Consider the following 26,753-nt stretch of genomic DNA (forward strand, 5'->3'; position numbering starts at 1 on the left):
CAGGTGTTTGCACTATATTACATTTTTGAGTGAGTTGTGATGGAAAGGTTCTTACCCCCTGTAGGTGTGGAATGAAAAGTTATGACATGTTCCAGTGGGACGCATGTAAAAAGAACTTCTCATCTGCATCCAATGTAGCTGCCCTTAAAATGCCTAAAGTGTATTCTCATGCCAAAAGGAAACTAAAAACAAAACACTCAACTAGATTGCCATCTGCTGGATTGGGTTTATATACCTGTTTTACATTATCCAAATCACAACATACAGTATATTCATAGTGGCGTTCCGCATGACCAAATTTCTGGAAGCAATAATCAGTGGTCAGTGGCATTTACGGAATAGTTCACCCAAATATGAAAATTCTCTCATCGTTTACTCACCCTCATGCCATCCCAGATGTCTTTGACTTTCTTTTTACTGCTGAAAAATATCTCAGCTCTGCTGGTTCATTCAATGCAAGTGAATGCTGGCCAGAACTTTGAAGCTCCAAAAGCACATAAATACAGCAAAAAAGTAATCCATAAGACTCCAGTGGTTAAATCAGAAGATATATGATAGTTGTGGGTGAAAAACTTTTAATATTCTGTAAAGTCCTTAAATACTGAATTAAATCTTCATTTGTGTACAGCAGAAGAATCAAAGTCATACACATCTGGGATGGCATGAGGGTAAGTAAATGATGAGAGAATTTTCATTTTGGGGTGATCTATTCCTTTAAGTATGGTAGCTGAATATTGGTGATTACTTTATGGAAATTTGTCTGTGCTGGTAATGTAAGGTTACGCTACTGATTTTGGAAAGAATTTATAGGGGACTCTATAGTTAAGGTCCTCCTATGATATCACCGTTAGGTTAAGCCCAGGCTTCTCTAGGGGAAATGTGTCTGCTGCTTTGGACTGAAAGCATCTGCAACATGCCAAGGACAAAGAGTTCCTGTATTTTACATTTCATGAAAAGCGGTTTCTCAGGCCAGTGTCAGCTTAACGACAACAATATGAGAGATTTTTTTTTTTATTCCATTAACAAATACCTTTTGGTACACTGAGAAAATGGCTTTTTGATTTTACTAAAAAAAACAAAACCAAAAAAAAAAAAACATTTAAGTTGTGGCACAATATTGATTTGTCTACATTTAAAGATATACATTATTAGTTGAACATTCTCATTATTTTTTAATTATAACAGCTCGATTATGTTTAGCAAAGTGAATAAAACCAAACAAGTCTAATCATGTTAATTCTACTTTAAAACATTTTTAGTAAACCCTGTAATCTCCATTCATAGTCTATAATTCTAGAAAGTTTGATTTTCAGAGTAATTAACCCTATATTACTGACCTATTCACACAGCCTAATTAATATAAGTACTTTTAACCACACATGCTGAGAAATATTTACTTTTTGAGTCCAAGGTATAGTTTAGAAGGAACACTCCATCATGGTGACTTCAAATAAAACAACATAATTTAACACAAAACAGCATGAGTAAGTCTAAACCGAACTGTAAACACAACTATAACCCTTATCAATTAACAACAGCAACTATTTACACTCCACATAAGCCCCCATACCTTGTCTGGGCCTACATAATAAAATATTTGGGTGCTCAGCTCAGCTGAAACAACAAATCTGATTGCCTTTAATAATTGACAGCTCATTCAAACTACATGCAGTAAAATGCACAATATAGTAACAAAAAAATTATGAAATTAATCAAAAGCAATGTATTCTGAGGAAATACTCCTAATACTACTTCAGTGTGTTTAAAGAACACATTGGTACATAATGTGTTTCTTGTTACAAAGTCTTGGGCCACATTGCTCTGTGTACTTTGCTAGCATTTCTGTTCTTAGCAAACTTGAAATGTCCTAGTTTGGCCCTATTTTTGTGCTGGCAGTTGTGTTCTTATTTCAGCACCTTGGACAAGATAATATCAGATCAGATTCAGATTGAATATTCCTCCAGTCTAATACACAACCATGTTTTTCTTCACACTCTGCTGTGGAACAGAGGGCGTTTCACTTCCTTCAGCCTTTCTCTTAAATCACCCTAGGTTTTTCCTGTTTTTAGTCTTCAAAAGCTTGACTGAGCTCCAATATTAAGGTTTGGAAATCAGATTAGCGTTCTGATGAGGCCACAAGTGCGCAGGTGTTGCAGCGCTGCTATTCATTCATTACTTTCAAACAATGCAATTAGAAAAAATTGCACTCTAATACCGGTGTTTGTTTGTGCTAAAATTTCTGAGCATCCTGTACCAAACCATGTAAAAGCCTATCGATTTTATCTAGAACATAGTTATTATTATGCATATATCTTTCCCTGAAATATCAACATGCTGCATGTCCATGCGTCAACGCAAAGTTTAAATGCTGTGTTGCCTTCTGTCAGTCTTATGTAAGCTGATGCATTGAAACGACTAAAATATTCCTTAGGTCAGGGTTCAGCATGTTTCATTGGTGTAACCAGCATCGATTCCCGGGACGGAGCACGACTTGGCGCGGGGGTGGAGCGCGCGCTGAGCTACATGAGCGCGCGGTGAGAGTTTCTATACAGCAGTCCTCAGAGAGCTCTTACATTATTACCATCACCTGCAAGTTGCAACATACTCATAATCATTTCCGTCGACGCTTACCACAGTAAGTTTTTTTATGTGGTTAATGTGCAATGAATTTGATATTTATTTTTATTAGCCTATCAGTAATCATCCACTTGATCTCTCCTACTTTTCTTCATCATCATATTCTTTTTATTTTTCTAAGGAGGTATGATTAGGCTATTATAGTTATTATTGTGTTGCCACATTTTATTTTACAACATACTTTCTTATATTGTCATACTTTTGCTACCTTTGTTGTTTACATATTTTTATGTAAATTCTTTCCTGTTCTATTTCAAATGACTTTAGAGAGAAGTACCAAAAGTGATAGTTCACCCAAAAATGTAAATTCTATCATCATTTACTCACCCTCATGTTGTTCCAAACCCAAATGACCTTCTATATTCCGAGAAGCACAAAAGGATACGTTATATGAAGTGTATTAGTCTCAGCCATCATTAAATTTTATTGCATCTTCTTTCCATACAAGGAATGGTGACTGAGCCTATCATTCTGCCCTACTCATATAATAATTTTATTTTGTGTTACACGGCAAAAAGTCATATGGGTTTTGAAGAACATGAGGGTGTGTAAATGATGACATAATTGTTAAAAATTTTAAATGATTTCTTGCATAACAGTTCAAGAGTCTTGAATGCTTCAAATTATGATTGGGATGTTATTCACACACTCCAGGAGTGAACCATTAAAAAGTGTCAACTTTGAATAACTGAAAATAATTTAACACCAATTACAAAAATGCTATAGCTGCATGCTTTTGTTGCACTCAAATTCAGTGTAAATCATTTTGAAATAAGGCTCCATTATGTGCCCTGAGTTTATTCCTTTTGTGTGACTCTAGAGGCATTTGAGCTGCACAGCTGCTGAAATCTGTGAGAACATGTCAGAGGACTATTGCAGGTTGTCATTTATAACACCACTTATATTCTTGTCAAAATGAAATGCACCTTTTTATAACCCAAAACTGTTGTATAAGAGCATCGGGAGTTTTTGAATGCAATTCATTTGTGTCTCACAAATCCAACAAAAAAGCAACAACAATGTGCTCCAAATAGTATCCAAATAAACTAGTCTTATTCAAGTCAAAAATGATATTCTACATGACTAAATCAACCTGACTACAAGTGACACCAACAAAAGTAATTTAAGGGTTAGATCAAGTAGAAATAGATCCTTAGGGTATCAATTGCCTTCACGTAAAGGGATCAGAAATTCTTTTGTAAATTACTCACCCTTATGTTGTAAACATAAAAAACATTTTTTTTTTAAACACAAGAAGTGACATTTTGAAGAAAATTGATGCTTTTCATTGGGATTCTTTGTTGGGACACCAAGTTCTGTAAGAGCAGCTAAGAAAGAATGGTAAGATTCTGAATAGATGAGAGCTACTCTGTTCACATGGATTGAGTTTTTCATAACAAGCTCCACACAGGATGTGACTCTTGACCAGTGTTGTTCAGTGTCAGTTCTGAAAATCTGAAATAGAGACATTTCAGGTCAGAGATGGTGAGTCTTGCTCATTTGGTGTGTGTGTGTGTGTGTGTGTGTGTGTGTGGTTGTGATTGTTTGCACATTTGAATGTGTGTCTATTTGTGTAGGTGTGTGTGTGTGTGTGTGTGTGTGTGTGTGTGTGTGTGTGTGTGTGTGTGTGTGTGTGTGTGTACGTGAATGTATGTCTGATTCTATTTTAGACCTTCATCGAGTGAATTGAGATGGAGGGGTACAATAATCAATGAACACCATCAGAGAATGTAATTACAAGTGTCTTTAATACCACCAAAGCACTTTTAAAATCAATATGTCACTTGTAAGAACTCTGATGACTATTGGGGATATGCTTTAGTGACTCACCCACAATCTTTTTTCGATCCAGAAATATTTAATTGATAAAAAGAGAAAAAAAAAACAATTACCTTACAAGTGTGCCGAGGAGATTTAAAAAAAGAAGCTTAGTTTCAAGAAGAAAGGGATTTTAATGAGAAGACATGACAAGATACACAGAAATACTGTAAATAAATACTGAGAAATGAGTGGACAGTTCAAGAAGTTATGATGAAAACTAAACTCTATACTTATATTGCTGGATGAATAACTGTTAAACAATATTTTATTTTTTCTGCTTGGTTCACTTATAACAAACAAGCATAACCTTCCTGTGCGAAGTGCAGCAAACAGCTCATCAGGTGGGCTGAATATGGGATGACATTGTAAGTCTGTATTCTGAGCAGAGTATGAGTTTCTCTAACTTATTCATGTGATTCATTCCCCTCATAGTGTGGCTGAATAGTGAATAGTTGTTCTTACTCTGTAAGGAATGGCTCTTGCAAAATAGACTGAATACTGCCCTGGAAAGGTTTCACTGACATAGTTGTACGTCTTTGACCAAACGTGATCTGTTTTGACGATTCTTCAAGTTGAATTCCTTTAAGGTTAGCATAATATTGATTAAGAAATTGCCTCTATAATATCTAATATCAGACTGATTGTTTGATCATTCATTGTTTCCCCCATATCTCTCCACCAGAGAACCATAATCATGTAAAATGCTAAATTAATAAGCTTGCAGACACATTTCCCTTTTGAACATCTAAGCAAATGAGAATTTCATTTTGCTTCAACACTTGCATGACATTGCATATATTTTAAGAGAAAATAAAACTTCAAACTTAACTCTTTTTTGCCTGTTTGTCTAGTGTCAGTGTATGCAAAGTATCTTTCCTTACTCAATAGCTGACTTAAGTTTACTTGTGGTAATGACCTGCATACTTGTTCCTTTAGAGGAAGTCTTAAGAGTAGTTGGTTGCCATGTTGTGTGGCTTTCAGTACTATAATAGCAGGGCCAGTCTTGCGAGTTGAGTGCCTTGTTCAGTGATAATGAGGCTTCTACCAGGATAAAATCTGCAAACATTGTGTGAGGAGCCCTGAGCAATAAATTAGGCTGCCATCCCCCCTAATGGTTATGGCAGCAAAGGTGTGAATGATGGGAAGGATGTCTGCATTTGGTTTGTTCACCTCAGCACAGCAGGAGTTCAAGAGCAGACACATTTATAGGGTTTGTGTTCTTGACTCCATGCTGACCTCAATTGTTAAGATCACGCTATTTTTAGGAATGTAAGTGCAAAGAGACTCACAGAGCAGTGATTGGCCCAATCCCCTGCATATGTGAAGGATTTCCTAAGTTTACTAGGAAAGTCCTAATATTTCCTTTTCCTACCTGTTTTAGCAGTCACTGCTGTCAGTAAAGGTGCCACATGTTCAAGCTCTCTTGACAATAATATGGCTTGTTTGCTCCGTTACACAGCATTCATCAGTGTTAGTTTATGTGCAACTGCAGGTTTTACTCGGGTTCTTTCAACCTCATTCCTGCACTTTAAATAGCATGTAGAACGTACCAAGGTATTGCTAGCATGTTGCTATGTTTAGTTTGCATGTTTTAGCATGTAGCTAGCCATTGCTAGCATGTTGCTAAGTATTGCTAGCATGTTTTAGCATGTTGCTAGGCATTATTGCCAAGTTGCTAGCATTTTGCAAGGCATTGTTAGTATGGTTTAGCATTTAGCAAGGCATTGTTAGCATGTTGTTAGGTGTTGTTAGCATGTTTTAGCATGTAGGGATTACGTATTTAAAATACAAAATATAAGTAACTGTATGTTGGGGCAGTGGTAGCTCAGCGGTTAAGGCTCTGGGTTACTGATCAGAAGGGTAGGGGTTCAAGCCCCAGCACTGCTAAGATGCCACTGTTGGGCCCTTGAGCAAGGCCCTTGACCCTATCTGCTCCAGGGGCACCATATCATGGCTGACCCTGCACCCTGACCCCAACCTAGCTGGGATATGTGAAAAAGAAGAATTTCACTGTATATGTGCAAATGTATAATGTGTGATAAATAAAAAAAAAATATTAATTATTATTATTATGTATTCCACTACAATTACAATTTAAGTCATTGGTATTTAGAATACAGTTACATTAAAAAGTAATTTGATTACTGAAAAGATTACTTTGCATTTTATTGTCATTTGTTTAATTTAATATTTAGTCCTTTCAGATGGTAAACATTTATACATATAAATTATGCGATCCAAATTGCATTTGAACTGCAGTGAAAAACTTTCTTATGATGTGTTACATTCATACGAGCAGACAGAGAAGTTTGAAGTAAGTTTGGAGCACAAGAAATAGAAATAAACCTTGTGTAAATTGTCAGCTTTATGCTAAGCTAAAATGCTATTTCTAGCCATTTTACATGCACATGTTACCAGGCATGATCATATTTTTTTATCAAGAAAATTCACGTTGGATCATAATTTATTTTTTCTAGCAAGACCTTTGTTATTAAGGCAACAATCTTATTCTTGATAATAATTTTTGTATCATTTTCCTGTAAAAATATATAAAAATCTTTAAAACAAGATCAATTTGATTTATCTTGTTTTAGAAACAACACTGCATGAGATATTTAGGATTTTTATAGTAAAAACAAGTGAAAAAATCTACCAGTGCTGAAGAAGTAATCCAAAATATTTAGAATTCGTTACTGACCTTGAGTAATCTAATGAAATACGTTACAAATGACATTTTACAGCATGTATTCTGTAATCTGTAGTGGAATACATTTAAAAAGTAACCCTCCCTACCCTGCATGTAGCTAGGTGTTGTTAGCATGTTGCTAGGTGTTGTTAGCATGTTTTAGCATGTAGATAGAAAGGCGGGCAGGGAGGCAGACAGACAGATCTTTTTTTTTTTTTTAACTGATCAATTAGAAAAGACATAGTGACCCAAGGCAGAACAATTCTGTGCCGAGTTTGGTGGATGTAGCTTGAAAGCTCAATGAGGAATTTCAATTGACATTTTTAGTCTTGGTTTAGGTATTTTGGAAAAACCCTAAACCAAGTCTGTAGAATAAGAGTTTGTTGGCTTGTTAATAAGAGCTTTTGATCACGATGCTTCTTTTTCAATTTCTCTCAACAAGTCTCTCTTTTTACAGCTGATGTGGACACAGCATCATATATCTAGCAACACCCTTTACCTAACCCTGAGCTACATCATTCAACAGAGTCCATACTACTGTACACTGGGTCATGAACTCCTTGGAGTGGCCCACGTTTTCCCCAGACTCCTCTTTGAATTACACAAACCACAGCGAAGAGGCCAGCAAGCACAGGTTGAGTGCATCATCGGCCTGCGAGCAGGTGCACATCGTACCAGAGCTCTTTCTCATGCTGGGCCTTATCAGCCTGCTCGAGAACATCCTGGTCATCCTCGCCATCATTAAGAACAAGAACCTCCACTCACCCATGTACTTCTTCGTCTGCAGCCTCGCAGTGGCCGATATGTTGGTAAGTGTATCCAATGCATGGGAGACAATAGTGATCCATCTGCTGGCCAACAGGAGTTTGGTGATAGAAGATCACTTCATCCGTCAGATGGATAATGTCTTTGACTCTCTCATCTGTATCTCAGTGGTGGCATCTATGTGCAGCCTCTTAGCAATTGCAGTGGATCGCTATGTGACTATCTTCTACGCTCTGCGCTACCATAATATAATGACCGTACGGCGAGCAGAAACTATCATCGGCAGCATCTGGACCTTCTCTACAGGTTGTGGGATCATCTTCATCACCTATTCCGACACTAAGCCTGTGGTGGTGTGCCTGGTGGCCATGTTCTTTGCCATGCTTCTCATGATGGCGTCACTTTACAGCCACATGTTCCTGCTGGCGTGCTCACATGTCAAACGCATGGCGGTGTTGCCAGGATACAACGGCAACATCAGGCAGAGGGCAAGCATGAAGGGGGCCATCACTCTCACTATTCTACTGGGCATCTTCATCGTGTGCTGGACGCCGTTTTTTCTCCATCTCGTCCTCATGATCTCCTGCCCAAGGAACATTTATTGCGTCTGCTTTATGTCACACTTTAACATGTACTTAATACTCATCATGTGTAACTCTGTGATTGACCCACTGATCTATGCTCTCAGGAGCCAAGAGATGAGAAAGACCTTTAAGGAGATCATCTGCTGTGATGGACTACGCAGTCTCTGCAGGCTGGTCAGCAATTATTGAGCAAGGTTCCTGGAAATCCCTGACAGGATAGAATGTTGGATGAATGTGTGTGTAGATGAATGGATCTGTGCATAAATGAGGGAAGGTGGGGGGTTGGTCAAGGAAAGGGGAGTCTCTGTTTTATAATGTAAAAAAAGATTTTTCTTAATCAGTATTTTTTCTTGTTTTCCAGTAAAAATATCTAAGCATTCTTTAAACAAGTTAAATTTGCTTGAGATGTGAAATTGTGAAAAATAGTTGTAAAAATACTGATTTAGACAATAATTGTTTGCTGTGTAGGGACAGCAATCTTGTACACACTTTTCAGACATACCTCGTATAACCTTTACAACCATATGAAATATATTTTGATGCGTTTTCTGTGTAAGAGTAATGTTGTGTTGTTGTAAAACATTGAATTGAAATGTCTATTTTGACATTTTGTGAAATTATAATGTGTATTAAAATCATTTGTAGCTGGCGGCTGCTGTCAGGTCAGTGCAACCGTGATATTTTGTGCACAAAACAGGTTAAAATTGTAATACATAAAGATACATTGTGGTTGCAGTCTTTTTTTGTTAACATAAAACCTGTGGACAGAGAACAGAAACACATACTGTAAGCAGATTTAGACATTGATTAAAAATACATAATGCAATGTAATAATGTAATGTAATATAAAAATGTAAACATAATGTATATATTTTGTACATAAATACAAGTCCATATGCATTGTTGAAATCTTAAAATGTGCGTACAGTACCTCTACAAATAATTTGCGCTTGACTTAATTTTATTAGTAGAATCAACGAGAAAGTATTTATAAGTGTAATTTAAGTGTATCTTTTTTTCCATCTCCTTTGAAACGTAGGCAGTGAATTAAAGTTTTGTGTCATTATGGGTTAGCAATGGTGCACTAAAATCCAATGAAAACAGATTTTTTTAAATCACACGTGTCCTATTTCAAAAAAATAAAAAAAACATTTTGTCTTAAATTACAAAAGTCCATTCAAAATTGTACATTAATTAATGTTGGGTAAGTGTAAATATATGCATGTAGATGGTAGATAGTTAACATATCTTCTGATTTTGTCATTTCATAGCACACGTAAAAATTGCTGGATATTCTTCTTTACCAGCTTCATCTTCAGTTCCACTTGCTGGTTTTTATTATGATTACTTAGCAATGATATCTGTTGAATGATTTCTTGATAGACTGTTCAAGGAGCTACTATTTTTATAAACAAATGGCAAAATTTCCTCTACTACAACAAGGTATCCAAAGGCTTAATATCCTAAGTATCTTAACCCTTAAAGCTTTATATACACAGACAACTATAAATGATCCATTGGTTTGTTTATTTCCTAAAAAAGTGTAAACACTGTGGCTCTGAGGCTCCATCAAATCATTGCTCTGTTTGTTCAAGCTTCACAACCAGCCAGTCCCAAACATGGTGATGGCTGAGTTCAGAATGGCATACTTCCAAACAACCCTTAGTATTTCTGCCATGGCAGAAGTAGTAAGAGTAGTATGGGTAGTATGCCATTTCGAACTCAGCCATTTGTTCAACTAATGTTGTGAGTTTGGGGAGGGACTACCTGTATGGACCATACAGTCTGTGGTATGGACCAATAGTAGATGGGGGAATGTTTTGGAAAAGGACTTAAAGACAATTGCACACATCAACTGTAAAGGTATTAAAAAGGTAAATAAATATTTGTTTATTTGGGTTTTGAATAAATGTTGTTAACAATATCTGTGAATTGAATGTCTTCTGCATCGACACCAATTTACTGACCCCGTGAAATCAAATGTAATTAAAATGAAGTCTATATATGTTAGTTTGAGGTCAACTATATGCTATTGTACTTCTATACACATTCAAAATGTACAGCCTCTCTCTTCTGGGAATACAGACAAACATATTTTGATGACACTTATTTTGTCCAATCAAATGATCTGTAGAATGAGAATGTCCCTCCTCCTAATGCCATCTATTTTTGACTAGCAATGGACTACTAACATAACTGCTTCCACCTTCTGTTTACTGAGGATGAGGCATTTCTATTAACAATTTTCCTATTTCCTACATGCAGAGATTCATGAGAAGGCAGATTTTATTTTATTTTTTTAATTTTTAGGGCTGTCAGTTATTTAAAACAATAAAATATGTTTCTGCCGTTATCGTGACTGATCTCAAATTTCTAATTTGCTAAATGTACATTCAGTTCCTGAATAATAAACAACAGTATTTAACCTGGGGCAGTCCACTGCTGACATTCTCATTAATGCCGTGTTTCATTGACTGATGATATTTCATATCTGTTGAGCTTTAACAGTAATTAAATTTCACCACACAACAGTTGCAAAATACTTCACTTTTATTAAATGCCCCATATGGATTTTATTTATAAATAAATGATCTTTTCTCTTACTCTAATCAGTCTTTAAAAATCACACAGAACAGAATGAAGCAGTTTTAATATCCAGTTGAATAATAACAGCTTTAAACATATTTACTGAATTTCAAACGTTATAACTCGATATCTCTGGCAGCTCTACTACTTTTTACATGAAGCTACAGTACTGTGCGAAAGTTTTAGGCAATTGTGAAAAAATTTGTATAGTGAGGATATTTTCAAATATAATGCCATGAATATGTTTTTTTATTTTTTATTTTTTAATAATTCTTTTAGGTACACCTGGACACACTTTTTCTTGGTTGTTAGCAGATGGGATGTTCCAAGCTTCTTGGAGAACTTGCCACAGTTTTTCTATCTACACTGTAAATCCGAACAAGTTAGCAGAACTAAACAAAATTGAGGTAATCAATTACATCAAAAATTTTAAGTTAATAAATTACAAGTTTAAGTAAGCAGCACTGTCAGATTTTGTACTACTCATGCATGTTGATTTTTTTATTGAATAACTATAAGCTCATGCATTTTAATGGTACTTAACTTTAAATTAAACTCAATATCACTATGTAGGGTCAAATTTAATACATCAAGTAGAGGGAACCTAACTAGAACAAGCTAATACAGTGAATGTTAGCATGCTGAATGCATGCTGCTTGGATAAACCATGCTTTGATTAGCACAGCAATTGTTCAACAGGTATATCAATATACTATAGAATGATCTACTACTCTTCCTGTCCTCAAGCTATCCTCAAGCTCCACAATTCACTATAATGGTAACCCCACAAAAACTTTAACGTGACAGAAACTCTTCAAAACAACACAACAAAACATTAAACACTAACAAGTATCTCCCTTTACATTCATCTTGCACAAATATACACTATATAACACTCTCGATATACTCTCCCTATCGAATGCCATGTAAAGCATGCTGGGAAATAAAAATCCCCTTCCCAGTTTCAGTTAAATTTAAGTTCCTGTAAATTTAAAGAGTTCATAAAACTCAAAACATTAAACAATTCAGGTTACTTAAAAGGTGTAAGTTTTGTGAACTCAGAAGAAAAAGTTCTAAATACTCATCAAGGTTAATTTATTTGAACTAATTTATTTGCTACTTCTTTCTTGTTAATCTTTCTACCTCTAGTAAATGTGCGCTGCTCATTCAACTGTAAATATTTGCTCTCGGTTCAGCCGTTCTCTTAAAGAGACAGTATCAATTTAGTGCTTGTTATACTGTACATATCAATGTAAACTCCATGCAAATCACACAAGTGCATAAAAACAAACATGTAATGAAATGTACTAATGTAGTAAGTGGAATAAATGTGTGTATACATAAACATTTAAAGCCACAATCATACATTATGAAATATTTTAACTTCAGAACTTCACTGTAAACATTAAAGAATTAAACAAATAGACTCGTCCCACATCTATGCAGGAATTTGGTTATTTTTTTGCATAGTAGTTGTGATATAGTAGCACTTTAATTATATTTTTTTATAATATAGTTATTAAATAATTGTTATAGCTGTAATTCTATTTTTATATTTGGGTTCCAACATCCAAAAATTTGTATGAAATTTCAAAGTGACAACAGCTTTTATCGTTATTAAAAATGCAATTTCAATTAATTATTTTGAGCATTAGGGTTTACAGTGTATTTAGGCTGTCTCATTTGACCCTTCGCTAAGCTGCGCCTTAAAGCGCTTCTGACCAATCCTGTTTTAGCAACTGTTGCCCTGCCGCCATTACTCTGACACGCGTTTGCTATTTTCCAATGACAGTCTATGGGAGTAATGTGTATTTGAGTACTTTTAAGCGGGATTTTATCAAAATAATCCAAAAAATGTAAAACACATTGTTGTCATTTGTAATAGTGACACGAGTTACCCAGAGAGGATACCCGCAGTGTTTTTCTTTCTTTCTTTTTTTTTCTTTTTCTTTTTTTTAAATCTCTAAATAAATCTAGAGAAGTGCATGTTATGGATTAAACTGTGTCAGCCCTCATTCCCTTTTTTTTTCATTTTTGTTTTTCATTTTTAGTCCCTGGCACAGAGTACTGTCATTTTAAAAGGAGTCTGCGGAACATTGGAACCGGAACAAAAAAATACAGTTTCTGCTCAGAATTAAGTGAAATTAAAAACATTTCATTTTTAGTCTCTGGTACAGTATATGCAAAAATCATGCATTAACATTTCAACATATAGCGATATACTTATCTATGAAACAATGATACAAAATAGAGATAAAACATACTTTTAATAAAAACATATAAATGGGTGATGCATGCGTTCATCAGGTCTCTCTCTCCTCTCTCAAATGTAGAGCTTTGCAGTGTTTGAAACATGTAGTTGTTTAATTCAAAGATCGCTGGTACTTACACCCTTTCTTAATCTCCTTCAACCTTCTTTGATTTGTGGTCAAGCTGATCTGAGGTTAAATGTCTGCTTCAGACATCCGTGTGAGGAGAAACGGTGAAATGTGCTTAAGTGTTTACCAGCCATTGCTTTCTCAGATCGGCTTGGGCTATAGCTTTACAAATTTTGATTCCACAAAATTTTGAAGTACACAGTGATGTTCAGAATATTTCTCCTCTCTCTCTGAAAACGTCCAGACTTTAAAATCATCTTCCCAACACTCATTTTAAGTGGAGTTTTGGAAATTAGGCAACCACCAGGACACATTGTAAATACATTTCACAGGAAACTAGTGAACTGCATTATTTCAAAATGGAAGTCCGTAATGAAGCTCAGTTCAAGTAGCCCATAGTGAGTAGCAAATCATGATCATGTTCCAAATTCCTGTTTCAGTAGGAAATTCAAAAACACAGGAAAAAAGAAAAACTGCTTTGGTTAAACCTAGTCATGGGAACTTTACATCAACTCATAAAAAGCGCTAGTATTTTATCCCTTTGTAGTCTGAAGGACTTACTGTTTAGACACCAAACTTCTAACTCAGACACACTCTTTTCAGATCCTTGAACTCGAACACAAGAATATTTTCTTGAAAGTGTTCCGTAGCTCTGCGCTACGGAAGGCATAGATGGCTGGATCAATAACTGCATGACTCACCAGCAGCACTAAATGCAGCTGAAAGAGGGAGCGATAGCACTCACAGTAGGGGTTCTGAGGACAAATCAGAAGAATTAGTAGGTGAAGGCAGAAAGGAGCCCAGCAGGCCACAAACACCCCGATCAACATGGTGAGTGTCAGCGCTCCTCTCAGACCAGTCGTCCTATTTCGCATTGTGGCACCTGGCATAGATGCTATCCTGTTGGCATGGTGGCGTGCTAACAGGAACATATGCACATAGAGCAAGAGGATGAAAAGTAGAGCTGTGAAGAGGAGGACAATGAAGAAGATCATTACAGTGGATGCATTGAAGAACCCGATCATGAGCGCTCCACTGGTGCCACACAACACCCAGATGCTGAGCAAAATAACCACCACACGACGCATGGTCATAAGTGTGTGGTACCGTAGTGCGTGGAATATGGTGATGTATCGATCTACGGCTATGGCAAGGATACTGTAGATGGAGCCCAGGAAGCACATGCAGAGTAGAGAGTCCATGATGTCATCTATTTTCCGCTCAGTAATGCCACGGGAGTCCAAGTGTCCGGCATCTGTAAACAACAGCATGATGTTCTCCCAGCCTTTGGAGAGGCCGCTGATAGTGTTGAACACAGCCAGATTGCAGATGAAGCAGTACATGGGAGAATGAAGGTTCTTGTTTTTGATTACAGCCACTACCACCAAGAGGTTCTCGCTTAGACTGATGATGGCGATGGCCAGAAAAACCTCGTTGGGAACCTGAATCTCAGGACAGTCTGTGTGGTTTTTGGATGGAGCACCTGTTCTAAAGTTCAGGGTGGATGGAGCAGTTGTTGGTAACCACATGATTGGAAATCACACTTGGCCGTTGGATTGTGGTTTATCAACTGAAGATTTGTTAAGAAAGGGCCTGTAGGGAAATGGAGGAAACAAAGATTTTAAGGAATAGTTCACACAAAAATTACAATTACTCTCCCTCATGTTTTATCAAACCCGTATGACTTTCTTACTTCTGTGGAACATGGTGTTAGGCAGAATGTTAGCCTCAACAACCATTCATTTTCATAGAATGGAAAAGATTCAATGAAAGCGTATGGTGACATTCTGTCTAACATTCTCTTTCTGTGTTCCATAGGAAAAAAAGTAATAAAGGTAAAAAAATAAAAAAATAAAAATAAAAATAAAAAAACACGATGGTAACAGAATTTTTCATATTTGGGTGAAATATTCCTTTAATGGAAATACAACAGATGTTTTCTTCCTTTTTAAAGAAATAAAAGAGTGAATATTTCACTTTCTCAGATATATTGTAGTATGTACAGCACTGTAGGGTGTACTTCTAATTTAAGTTAAAGATTTAGTCCCTCTCTTCAATTTCCCATTTTCAAAACCCATTTCTTTTCATGCTCATAATGACTGAACAGCCTCAGGTGATGTGCAGGAAGGGGATCCATCCTTCATCATTCCAGTAGTGCACAGTATGTTTCCCACTTCCTGAAATCTCCACTTTTACTTTCACTTCCACATTCTTCTTCTTCTTCTTCTTTTTCTTTTTTTTTTCTTTTTTTCTTTCACATTCTTTGTTCACATTGTCTGGGCTGGTCAAAGGTGGACATTTGTAGTAAAAAAGGATTTAAGGAAACCTTATGAATTACTTTTATGCTGGCTTTATGTGATTTTTTAAGATTCAAAGTTCTGGTTATCATTCACTTGCCACATGGACCAACAGAGCTGAAATATTCTTCTAAAAATCTTCATTTGTGTTCTGTTGAAGAAAGAAAGTCATACACATCTCTGTTGGCATGAGAGTGAGTAAATTATGAGATTTTTGGGTGAACTATCCCTTTAATGTAATAATCTCACATGTGGTTAATCTACAGAACCTAAGTGAACTTGAGGTGAACTGACATTATACATTCACTTAAAATTATTCTGGGACCAGTTAGTTAAAAGTAACAGCAGAAATGGCTAAGAAAAGTAAAGATAGTTCTGAGGGAAGGTCTAGCATCATTTGCTTGCAGCCGTCCTAATCTTCATTGTTTCCTGTTTGTCTATTGAACAGAGTGCAAATAGAGGAACATTTTACAGAGTAAGCTGATTTAGGAAATTATGATGATGACAATGCAGCAATTAATGATGAAATCAGACAAAATGAGTCATTGTAGCATTATATTATCTGATGCTTACAAAACATCTAAAAGCATCTCAGTCTTGAAGGAGAGAAGCCAATGGATCAAACATAACCTCAAGAGTGAATCAAAGACAGAAAAGGGGTGAAAGAGAGCTGGAGACATCTTGTCATCGGCCACAATAATGCACTTCATATGAATCTTCATGAGCTCCATGGGCCCTGAGGAACATCATATGTTCCTCTCAGAAGAAAATTGTAAATGTGCCAAGGATATGTTGGCAAAACAATATATACAGTGTAATGTATCATTTTTAATGATGTTTCATACAGAACTTTTCCACCACTGGTAATGCAAAGGACATTTCACTATGGTTTTAGCAAGCAATGCTATGAAAAAATACATACTGTGGCACAAATTATTCTACAAACCCAGGAAGCAGGAGGGATGCGCTGTCATGGAGTCCTCGCCGCTACCGTCCACCGGGAAGTGGAGGGGCCGTGGCCATCTACCAGGGGACGGAGGAGTCGCTGCCGGTCGCCGGGAGTCGGAGGAACCGCTGTCGTCCACCAGAGGGTTTTTCTCTCTCTCCTCTCTCTCTATCTCTCCCCCTCGCTCTTTCCCTCTCCCTGTCCCTCCCCTCTCCCAGTGCTCCAGAGAGGCGGGGAAGACCTGCCAGCAGAAGGATGGCCGGAAGGGTGTTGGGCCTCATGTATTCAGATAGAAGACAAAGGCAGGCCTAACACAGTCGTAAAACCTAACTCAGGCCCACATACCAAGTCATAAATTTTACTGATAAAAATCACACCAAAATCAAACAAAGGGAGTCCAAAACAGACTACAAATCCCATGAAGCCTTGCTCACTAAAGGATCGAACTCTCAACTCCTATTGGAAGAGGCACACATCAGAACGCACCTCAACCATGACATCATCAGGAGTAGAAATACCTCTGAAATGTTTCCGGGATTTGCTTCCAGCAACTTTGCTCGCTGTGTATACGCAGCTCATCGCTGCTCTCAGGTGTAGCCTCGTGGCACAAGGAAGTAACGTACGACTTGAAACTGTGGCCATACAATCTAAATCTCACTGGACGACTGTGTTCCACCAAACACTCTAACGGATCCGAAGGAGACCGCTAAGCAATCCGCATCTTCATCCGTTTGCCTGCAGAAGTGTTGAGAGAAAAGATTTCTCTTCCATCTTCAATCAAGTCGACGTCACTGATTTCTCCGCCAGCCCGCCGAGAATCTGCAGCCGTACCGCCCACCGACAGAGCGAGGAAATGACCTCCCGTCATCACCCGAGCCTCAAGGAACCGAGTCGGAGTTAAAGGACGGATGAACACACATTCTGCATCCTCATGCGATTCAAGGAAGAGGTTTACGTCTGGGCAGAGATAGAATATTATAGTGTGTTATTCTTGTGTATCAACGTTATTGCTTGTACAGTTTACGGACCGCCGTATCCGCTCATTGCTAATACTCAGGGTATTAATTTCACGAATGAGATTTGCTGTATTGTAGTCCAACCACATTGGACTGTTGTGCATTTCCACCATCGCGGGTGAGACCGGCAAACTGAGTTTATCCATTAAAGAATCAAAGACTGCGGGAATGTTTACGAGCCGTCCACCGTGTCTCTGAGTGATAAACTAACAGCTGCTTTCTCTCCCATTATCGTGAAATCGGCTTTGGGGCCGTCACTTAATTCTCTCTCTCTCTCGTACTAACCACACACATACATGCGACCCCTCACAAACATTCTCACACATTTTTGGCTAGTAGATAGCTTTGTGATAAAGCTCAGCTTTGTCCCTAAGCTATCGTACAAGTGGACACACGAGGTAACCGGTAGACGCCATTGACTGTTTTCTCTCCGCCCACATTCGCGGCCATATTCTCTGGCCGGAAGTCTTGCGTGACATACTCTCCATGAGAGTCACGTCTGCCATTTTGTGCACGTCCCTCCTTACACACACACACACACACTCTCATGTGTTATAGGATTATTTTGATTTCCATATCTAATCATATCACTGTTTAGTTTGTAGTTGTAAGTCGGAAGTTTATTGACTGCATTGTATTAATTATTAATTGATATTACTGCATAAATAAACTTTGTTATATTACAAAGAGAAGTGTTTTGGTTTGTTTTGCATACACCTGTGTCATGCTGACGGGATGTCAGTGCTCGGATTCAAGCCTTCATTCATTGTTTTTTTTCCCCAAAAATCGATATTCTTCGGATGTCGATTTTCCTAAGAAAACAATCTAATATTGAGACTGTTATACTATCTGGTTATTATTCCCAAACTCCAGGGTGGTGCCCCATCAATATTAATCCTTATTAATATTCTATTGATTTTTGATAATTGATAATTATCTTTGATGATTGTTGAATTTGAATGATCAATAAGCTAGTGTTAATTTTAATTAATGTTTCATCGATGTTAATGATTAACGATTATTTTTGATAATTGTTGATTTAAAGGATTAAAAAAAACTAACATTGATTCTCATCAATGTTCTATTGATTTTAATAATTAATAATTATCTGTGATAATTATGAATTATTGCTAATAACCAAACCCGCTCCTAAACGTAGCGCACTACATTTACTGGAGCCCTATATGAGGTTTTAATGAGTTAGATTAAATTAATTAATTTAAATATTAATTATTAACTAAAGAAATAATTATTAATTATTTCTGATAGTAACACTGATCTAAACAACCAGTAAAGCCCTACAAGGGCTACACCTCCCCTCCAGGAAGGGAGGGGAGTACGTCATGCTGGATGTACGTCAGGCCTGAATCGTGCGGCAGAGGAGTGTGACGAGGAGGAGGGCGTGGCTAGGCCGTAACGATGGACGTCCGGCGCTGAATCGGCCCAATCAGCAGGAGAGGGATAAAGAGGAGCCGGGGACGCCAGTTTGAGAGAGAGAGAGAGACGCACACGGCCGCGCTGTCTGTGTGTTTTGTTATGTTTAAGTTCAGTTATGTCATTGAAAGTTTCGTTGACTGCTCAGCCGGTTCCCGCCTCCTCCTTGCCCATCTCTACCTGTTACACAGTGCCTATATGCAAATAATCAGACAAGATGTGGCTGATTCAAAGTACCGTACCTCAATGCTCGCTCTGAGGTGAATAAGACAACTGTAAATATTCCTCATTTCAAAATGTTTTTTTCAAACATTTTCAAAATCGGATTTCTTAAAGGGTTAGTTCACCCAAAAGTGAAAATTCTGTAATTTAATCACCCTCAAGCTGTTCTAAACATGTATTAGTTTTTTATGATAGGTGAAATGTTTCAGAATATCTCTGTCACCATTCACTTTGATTCACTTTTTTCAAAACAATGAGAGTGATTGGTGAGTAACTGAAGTTAACATTCTCCTTTTGTGCAAGTTTTCACAGAATTAGTACAAGTTTGGAACAACACGAGTTCGAGGAAATAATGATAACATTTTTGTGTGATTTATCCCTTTATTAACAACTCAACTGATTAAATTTCTTCTTACAGAACTGTTATTATTTGTTTTAATGATTTTTTTGTATTTTATTTTAATATTTTCATTTTTCTGTCATTTTATTCTGTTTGTGCATTCCTACAGGGAAAAAAAGCACAGTGTTAGCTGTTTCCAACATTCTCATTAAGATAAAAATGTGCCATTTTGTTTGCTAAACCTTACACCTACCAGAACAGGGCAGAATTCAACATTTCATGCTGAGAACCAATTAGAAACATCAAACAGGGTGTCAAACACAAGAGTTCCTTAGTTTTGTTTAATCCTTGTGAAAATCGTTATTATGTGTGTGTGTGTGTGTGTGTGTGTGTTTTATTTTAATCTGCTGAATCTGCTCTGCAGTAATATTTTCAGTCACACAAGTAAGTACAGAACAAAGGCAACCATAATTAGAACTTTAAAGGCTACACCAGAAAAGAAAAGAGTTGACAAGAAATTCCAAATTTTTGCCAGTGGAATCTCTATTGATCTGTATCAAGTACCCATGCCCACTTTTGGACAGTTTAAGACCCAGTTTAAGGATATGGTTTAAAAGACACTGCGTATACGCCGAACAAATTAACTCTTCAATTTATTCTACATTCTTCACAGTCACTTACCGTGTTTCTCTCATCAAACAGGCTCTGAATATTCAGAACAAGAAATTTTCCTCTGTTTCACACAGAATGTGCCAGAGACATCCATCCAAGGTACCGGAAATGCTCTCTTCTGGATGTTAATAGACTGAGGGCTATGAAAGACTGTGAACATGCCTGTCTATTTGTGTATCCTTGAGTGCTCAAGGCTTTGTGAACCATTTTTGTTCATGTTCCATTTCACAACAAATAAAGCTCTACACAAGGCCTTTCCTCCCTAACACTGTCTATTTATCAAACCCTGTTACACACGTTGCATTTGTAAGGAGAGGGCCTGCCCTCATCAATGTTGGGTGACTGGTTGATTGTTTGACCTCTGTCTTTTTTTTAAGAGCAATAAATGAGTATTAGCTATGCTGCTCTCATTCTGTTTTTTTCATCAGTCTAAAATATTCGAGGTTAAACACACAGTGGTGATTCCCCAGGCATGAATTAAACTTTTCATTTTGAACACTCATTATTAAAATGTCAGAGAAAAGTTCTTTTGACATCTACTGCAGTTTTTGGAAAATCTTGTTTGTCGTGCATCTGTCGTGTGTATAAATGTATTCTACAGTGATACAAAAACACTCAAGTTTTTGGGTGAACTCTGCAAACTTTATCCTACCACATAATCATAATTAGAGCCATTGTAAAATGTGATGGAACCCCTGAAATGTAAATGAGGGCTTATTTAATAAGGCTTTTTATTTGAAGAGCAATGACAAATAAATGAGCATGTGAGGTGATATGTGACACCTATGAGTGACATCTCTAATGACTGAAAATCATGTTATAATGATACTGTATGTCACAATTTACACTTGATAAATGTTCACCAGCATGTACAGGTGGCATATCTAATGTCTCCAGTTATATTGTTACACTATTCTGTTGCAAAATAAGTACTTTTTTCCTCAAATCATTCTTTTTGTGACCAAAAATTCTGTTTGAGCATACGCCGTCATACGTCTGAGGGTAAGAAGGGTTTTGACATAATTAAATATGTGCTTGTCCTAAGTTGGATAAGAATCCCTGCCTAAATTCGGAATAGCATTCTACCATACTACTCTCACTATTTCTGTTATATCTTATCTATACATTTATTTGGTGGCTAATTATTTTATACTGCAGAAAGAGTGACATGGTAGTATGCCATTCCAAACATAGCATCTGTTTTAATGCTGCCACCAGCTGGGGAAACTTGGTACTTGTGAAAGGGGGACAAACCTGAGAAGCTAGTGTAACTATTGAGTGAGTGAGGCTTTGTCAGCAGATGTCAGCAGAGTACTGAGAGTATTGCAATATGAACAGTCTAACAATAAGAGAAACAAAACTTTATTTTATTTTCAAACATCACAAACAATTTAAAATGCTTCACAAACAATAATAATAATAATAATTAAAAAAAAAAAAAAAAAAACACTGAGAAAGTCTGTAGACAATAATTTCCATGCAGCGTACATGCACTAATATTTCTAATGAACTGGTAATACCATGAAAACTTAAATGCATGGGAATCCTCACACTGGTCTTTAGAGACCCAGCACGTATATCTGTCACAAATGGATCTTCAAAATGCCCAGATAGTGTAAAATTTTCAAAATGTTTTCAATTCAATTAGAAAATAATAGAATACAATATATTTTGATATATTTGTATGTTTTATTTTCATATATCAAACAGATAATGCATAAAATCAGGGCAAATCATTCATTACTTTCACACTGAAATTTCATGAGACAGAACTGGCAATCAAATACATATTGAGCTACACATACTAGCTATAGTTTTCTTCCATGTTGTTTCTTCATCAAATAGCTATGTCAAATGCTATTTGATTCAGTCACTGAATAAACACCGCCACTTGAGTAACATGAGTACATATCATGTATAATGTGAATGTGTACACGCACATGGGATACTGATAGTTCACCACTGTTGCACAGAAAATCAACGTGATATAGTATTTATTTGTATGAATGTAGTAGAATTTTTCTTGTAATAAACAAAGAAATATATACAGTATCCTGTGACAGTAGACATTTATAGATACGAAATAATCATAAAAGTATAATTTATGGAAGTCACAAAGAAGACTATTACATACCCAGGGTTTATAACGACCCTAAACACTTTTGGTACTGTAGCCACTCTAAAAAAATACAAATAAAAAAATCTTTTTGTAATTTTTGTGTGTGTGTGTTACATAATGTAGAAGAGCAAGTGGGATACTAAAGAAGTGTGGGCACAATTCCAAAAATGAGGTTCCCGGTCACTAAAGACCCAAGGTATGTTTTTAAGGGTTAGTAGGATTTACAATATTCCATGTTGTTAGTTCCATGTGTGAGGTGATTTACCTCATGCATCAAACCTAAATCAGTAAACAAATAACTATAAAGTTAAGTCTATGCACTGTGCTTATATTAGCCTATATTTTATTACATCGGGCTTGCATTATCCATGTGTGACACTCCTGTTCTACCTGCTCCTTACAGGACTTGAACCGGTGTTTCCAGCATGAGAGGTGGGTGCGCTAATAAGGAGTCTAAAGCCTCTAGCATCAGATGCTAGTGCACCTCTTGAGGTCAGGAGAGTGAGGTTTATACACATTGCACAGCTATCTATCATTGCACAGCTCCCATTACACTCACCCCCTAAACCTCACTCCCATCCGGGTCACGGCACCATTGTGACACTCCTGTTCTACCCGCTCCATATGGGACTTGAACTGGTGTCTCTGGCATGGGAGGCGGGTGCGCTAATAAGGAGTGACTACAGCCTCTAGCATCAGTCCCTAGTGCACATCTTGAGGTCAGGAGAGTGAGGTTTATACACATTGCACAGCTATCTATCAGCTGGCTCCCCTTACACATGTGTCTATAAACTAGGCCTACCTTACAAAATCTTACCACAGCAAACCATACTTTCAACTAAAAATACCATAGTTACTATAGTTTTGACAACAACGACCACAGTTACTATTGCTATTGTTAAAAAACAACAACAACAAAAAACAACAACAACAACAACAAAACTTGGTATTATCCACCACTAATAAATAAATAATATGACAGATTCTGAAAGCGAAAAATACTAATATACTATTAATAAAAGGTAGCATTCTAATTTACCATGGTTTTACTACAGTAACAACAGGCTAATTGTAGTAACTAAAGATGGTTACAACTGGTAAATTTCTGCAAGAGAAAATAGCGGTCAGCGAATGTATTTTGGCAGAAACTATGGATGGTATTGTAATACGATGAACTCAGTGTGTTTCTATGGAATGGCCACTAGAAGGCCTCTCACAATCCGTCTGCACATTGCCAGGCGAGTGAGTCAGGAGGGAATGGTGGAGTCTTAAACGCCTGCAAACATTTCCCGATCTGGGAATACGATAACTGTGAGTCACCATTTCCCTGACTGAGTCTTTGCTCTAATCTTTCATCTTCTGCGGTGATTACTCTGGTCCATAGCAACGGTAGTTTGTGGGGTGTTTATGAAGAGAGAGATTTGGATCTGAATCCTTAGTGCATGACTCAACAGTTTTAATAACATTTAATTTTACTCAAATATATGCTGTCGGGGGTCAAGAGAAATATCTTATTTAAAATTAAATTAGTCATTTGTTAGGCAGTAGAATATGTTTTTTTTTTTTTTTTTGTAGTATTCTGTATTAAAGGTTGCAGGTATTAATCAGTGTTTTTGGTTCCTTTTTATGATGCGAGTGTGTGTAATAATAATAGGCTGAGGATGGCAGATAAAGAGAGACTAGGAGAGGAGTTTACAAAGACAAAGAAAAATTTAGAAGAAATTGGCGAAAAAGAAGAGAGGGACTCATCCTGCACTATTGGAGGGCTGTCTGTGTTCTGGCTGTGAGGCATGCGAGACTGCACGGTTACTGGCATCTAACGGGACTTCTCCACTGATCCGCCCGAGGCTGTGTGCTGTGTGCTTTTCCTTATAGCTGTCTCTCATGCCAGCCTGCCTCACAGTGCTGTTTCCAGAATGTTTTTTTTTTTTTTTTTTTGCTTGCACTTGGTGATTAAAACAAACATGGCCCTAAATGATTAACTTCACTACATAGTTGTTGTGTGTGCCATGTCTACTTCTTCAAACCCCTAGTCCAATGCCCTCTGGTGCCACGCCTTCATGCATTTTGTAGTATGCATATACAGTACCTCACTGTATATTGTTCCCGCTGTCATTGAAAACCAATATGAGGGAATTTTAAAATTGTGATTTCCATGCTTGGAAAAGTCATTATAATAATAATAAAAAAAAATAAATAAAAAAAAAGTCTTAGGGTTAGTACTCCTCAAAATGAAAAATTCTGCTTATCACCTCCTTTTGTTTTTCACAAAAGAAAGAAAATCCTACAGGTTTGGAACATCTTGAGGGTGAGTAAATGAATACAGAATTTTTATTTTTGGGTGAACTATCCCTTTAATAGTAATCATCTGATTGTGTTCTGCACTAAAATATTCCATTGGCTAGAGATGGATATTGCTGGATAATCACCAGCTAGTTGTTGCTTTATTTGTTTTATTGAAAACATTCGTACACTTGTAAGTATAAACATTTAAATCTATTAATTTCCAGGAGTGGTACCTGACATACAGTACAAATGGAAAATTAACCCAGAAATCTCTCTATAAAATGGTTATTTAAATAGTCATCATGAATGACTGAAAAGGCCAGGGGGATGTCATGGAAATTCATTGGTAAAAATGAGTGGGAACTCTGCAAATAGATGGAGCCTATGAAGGGTCTCTAACTCACTGTAAAGGGTGCACTAGCTCACTCAGCAAAAAGCAAGCACTAAGCTATTGTGCACTAGGGAGTGGAGTGGAGATGACTAGTTAGCAGCGTTTAAATGAATTGGAGGGCAACCTTCCTTCCCAGAAAGGATTTTTGTCATCTACTCTGTTTTTTCTAAGAAGACACCTGATTGGACAGTTTGTTTTTAGTATGCCACGGTGCCACCCCTTCTAAATAAATACCAAACTGAGTTTTAATACAAGACATGCTGTGTGCCCTTTAAAGAGGTTGCTTTGACCTTCACAATGAAAGCTTCATGCAACAGGGATGGATGTATCCTGGATTTCTGTGAAAGAAGGATGAGGTATGTTTTTCTCTTACTGAGGCATTTGAAGCTTGAGAGAGCTCTTCGGACCAGCTCTAATTATGTGGAAATATTTATTATTGTTATTATTATTTATTGATTTTTTCCCCTTATGGATTTATGTGACTGCTTCTCAAAATAGATAGACAGATAGATAGGTGGATAGACAGGCAGACAGACAGACAGACAGATAGATAGATAGATAGATAGATAGATAGATAGACAGACTGACATATTGACAGATAGATTATTGATCTTGTGTGGGAAGTATGTAAGTTAGAGATTAAATAATAAAAACAGAAACAATAAGTAGAGAAGAATCAGGAGTCAATGGAGCTGCAGTAAGTGTTCTATTTCCTTGTGTGGGCTTACTGAGTCAGACCAGAGAGCTCCACCCTCCCTTGCTCTTCCCTCTCTCTCCCTCATTCTGTGAAAAGAGGGTTGAAAGAAAGAGGGAGTTTGTGCCACAGGCTGTAAATGCGAGTCAGACCATACACCCATACTGCAGAGTTTCCACGGGACACAGCAGCTCCAGGAACCTACTCAAACTCACTTAATCAGGTCAGTTACAGGGGGATATTAGTGTGTCTTGACTAGCAGTTGTAGATGGTGCAGATTATGAATGCTCTGTGCCCAAATCTCTTTCAAGTTGTGTCTTTCATAGCTTTTTTAGAATTGCAGAGAGAGACAGGTTACTGCTCTGTAATTGTTCTGAGGGGGAGTGTCACGTGGGCTGTCTCAGCATATTTTTTTGTGGGGAATTACCTTCACAGTCTAAAGAAAATACTGTTGTGTCTATGCCATGAGAGCTTCTATGAATTTGTCTAAATCATGCATGTCTGTGTCAGTCATGGTAGCATGTATCATAGAGTGTATCTGGATAGTTTATTCAGGATATATTGCAGTGAATACAGAAACAGAAGCCAGATTAATCAATTTAGGAGGGGTTCGAATTTGTCTAAGAGATGTGAAGTGAATGTTTATTCTGATAATTGTGTTCTGCATGTACTTGGAAAAGATCAGAGGTTGGTCTTGGCAAAAAGTGTGTGAGAGGGATAGTGGATAGACTGATGAACAGAGGGAGGGAACATCTGAGAGGGTTGGAGTTGAACATTTTCATGTATTTTTTTATCATCATAAATGAGTTTATTAACCAGTTTGAAACTGTGTGACTGTACAAGATGCCTGAACATATCACCCCTGAAATATGTCTCTTC

At 37.1% G+C, this 26,753-nt stretch overlaps 3 protein-coding genes across 5 annotated transcripts in view; 2 read left to right on the plus strand and 1 right to left on the minus strand.

The window, feature by feature from the left end:
- The window catches only part of LOC127452801 (melanocortin receptor 5-like), a 75,018-nt gene extending 64,071 nt beyond the window's left edge, over positions 1–10,947 (plus strand). Inside the window, exons 1-3 of one of the 3 annotated variants that reach the window (XM_051718524.1) lie at positions 2,434–2,635; positions 3,458–3,516; positions 7,602–10,947. In XM_051718524.1, the coding sequence (XP_051574484.1) occupies positions 7,696–8,682 (987 nt within the window). In that variant the 5' untranslated portion in view covers positions 2,434–2,635; positions 3,458–3,516; positions 7,602–7,695 and the 3' untranslated portion in view covers positions 8,683–10,947. Of the gene's footprint in view, positions 1–2,433; positions 2,636–3,457; positions 3,517–7,601 lie in introns of those variants that run through there. The other 2 variants (XM_051718523.1, XM_051718525.1) reach the window with 2 other exon arrangements.
- A 274-nt stretch (positions 10,948–11,221) lies between these two features.
- Positions 11,222–21,090, minus strand: LOC127452804 (adrenocorticotropic hormone receptor-like). Its single transcript, XM_051718533.1, has 2 exons — positions 20,394–21,090; positions 11,222–15,050 (listed from the first exon to the last, which is right to left on the minus strand). The coding sequence occupies exon 2, from the start codon at positions 14,984–14,986 to the stop codon at positions 14,057–14,059; it is 930 nt and encodes a 309-aa protein (XP_051574493.1). The 5' UTR covers positions 14,987–15,050; positions 20,394–21,090; the 3' UTR covers positions 11,222–14,056.
- A 4,855-nt stretch (positions 21,091–25,945) lies between these two features.
- LOC127452598 (lamin-A-like) overlaps positions 25,946–26,753 on the plus strand; it is a 36,023-nt gene continuing 35,215 nt past the window's right edge. Inside the window, exon 1 of the mRNA XM_051718189.1 lies at positions 25,946–26,097. The gene's annotated coding sequence lies outside the window, so the exon portion shown is untranslated. The remainder of the gene's footprint in view (positions 26,098–26,753) is intronic.

The sequence above is a fragment of the Myxocyprinus asiaticus genome, chromosome 15 (assembly GCF_019703515.2).
Source record: "Myxocyprinus asiaticus isolate MX2 ecotype Aquarium Trade chromosome 15, UBuf_Myxa_2, whole genome shotgun sequence".
NCBI classification, from domain to species: domain Eukaryota; kingdom Metazoa; phylum Chordata; class Actinopteri; order Cypriniformes; family Catostomidae; genus Myxocyprinus; species Myxocyprinus asiaticus.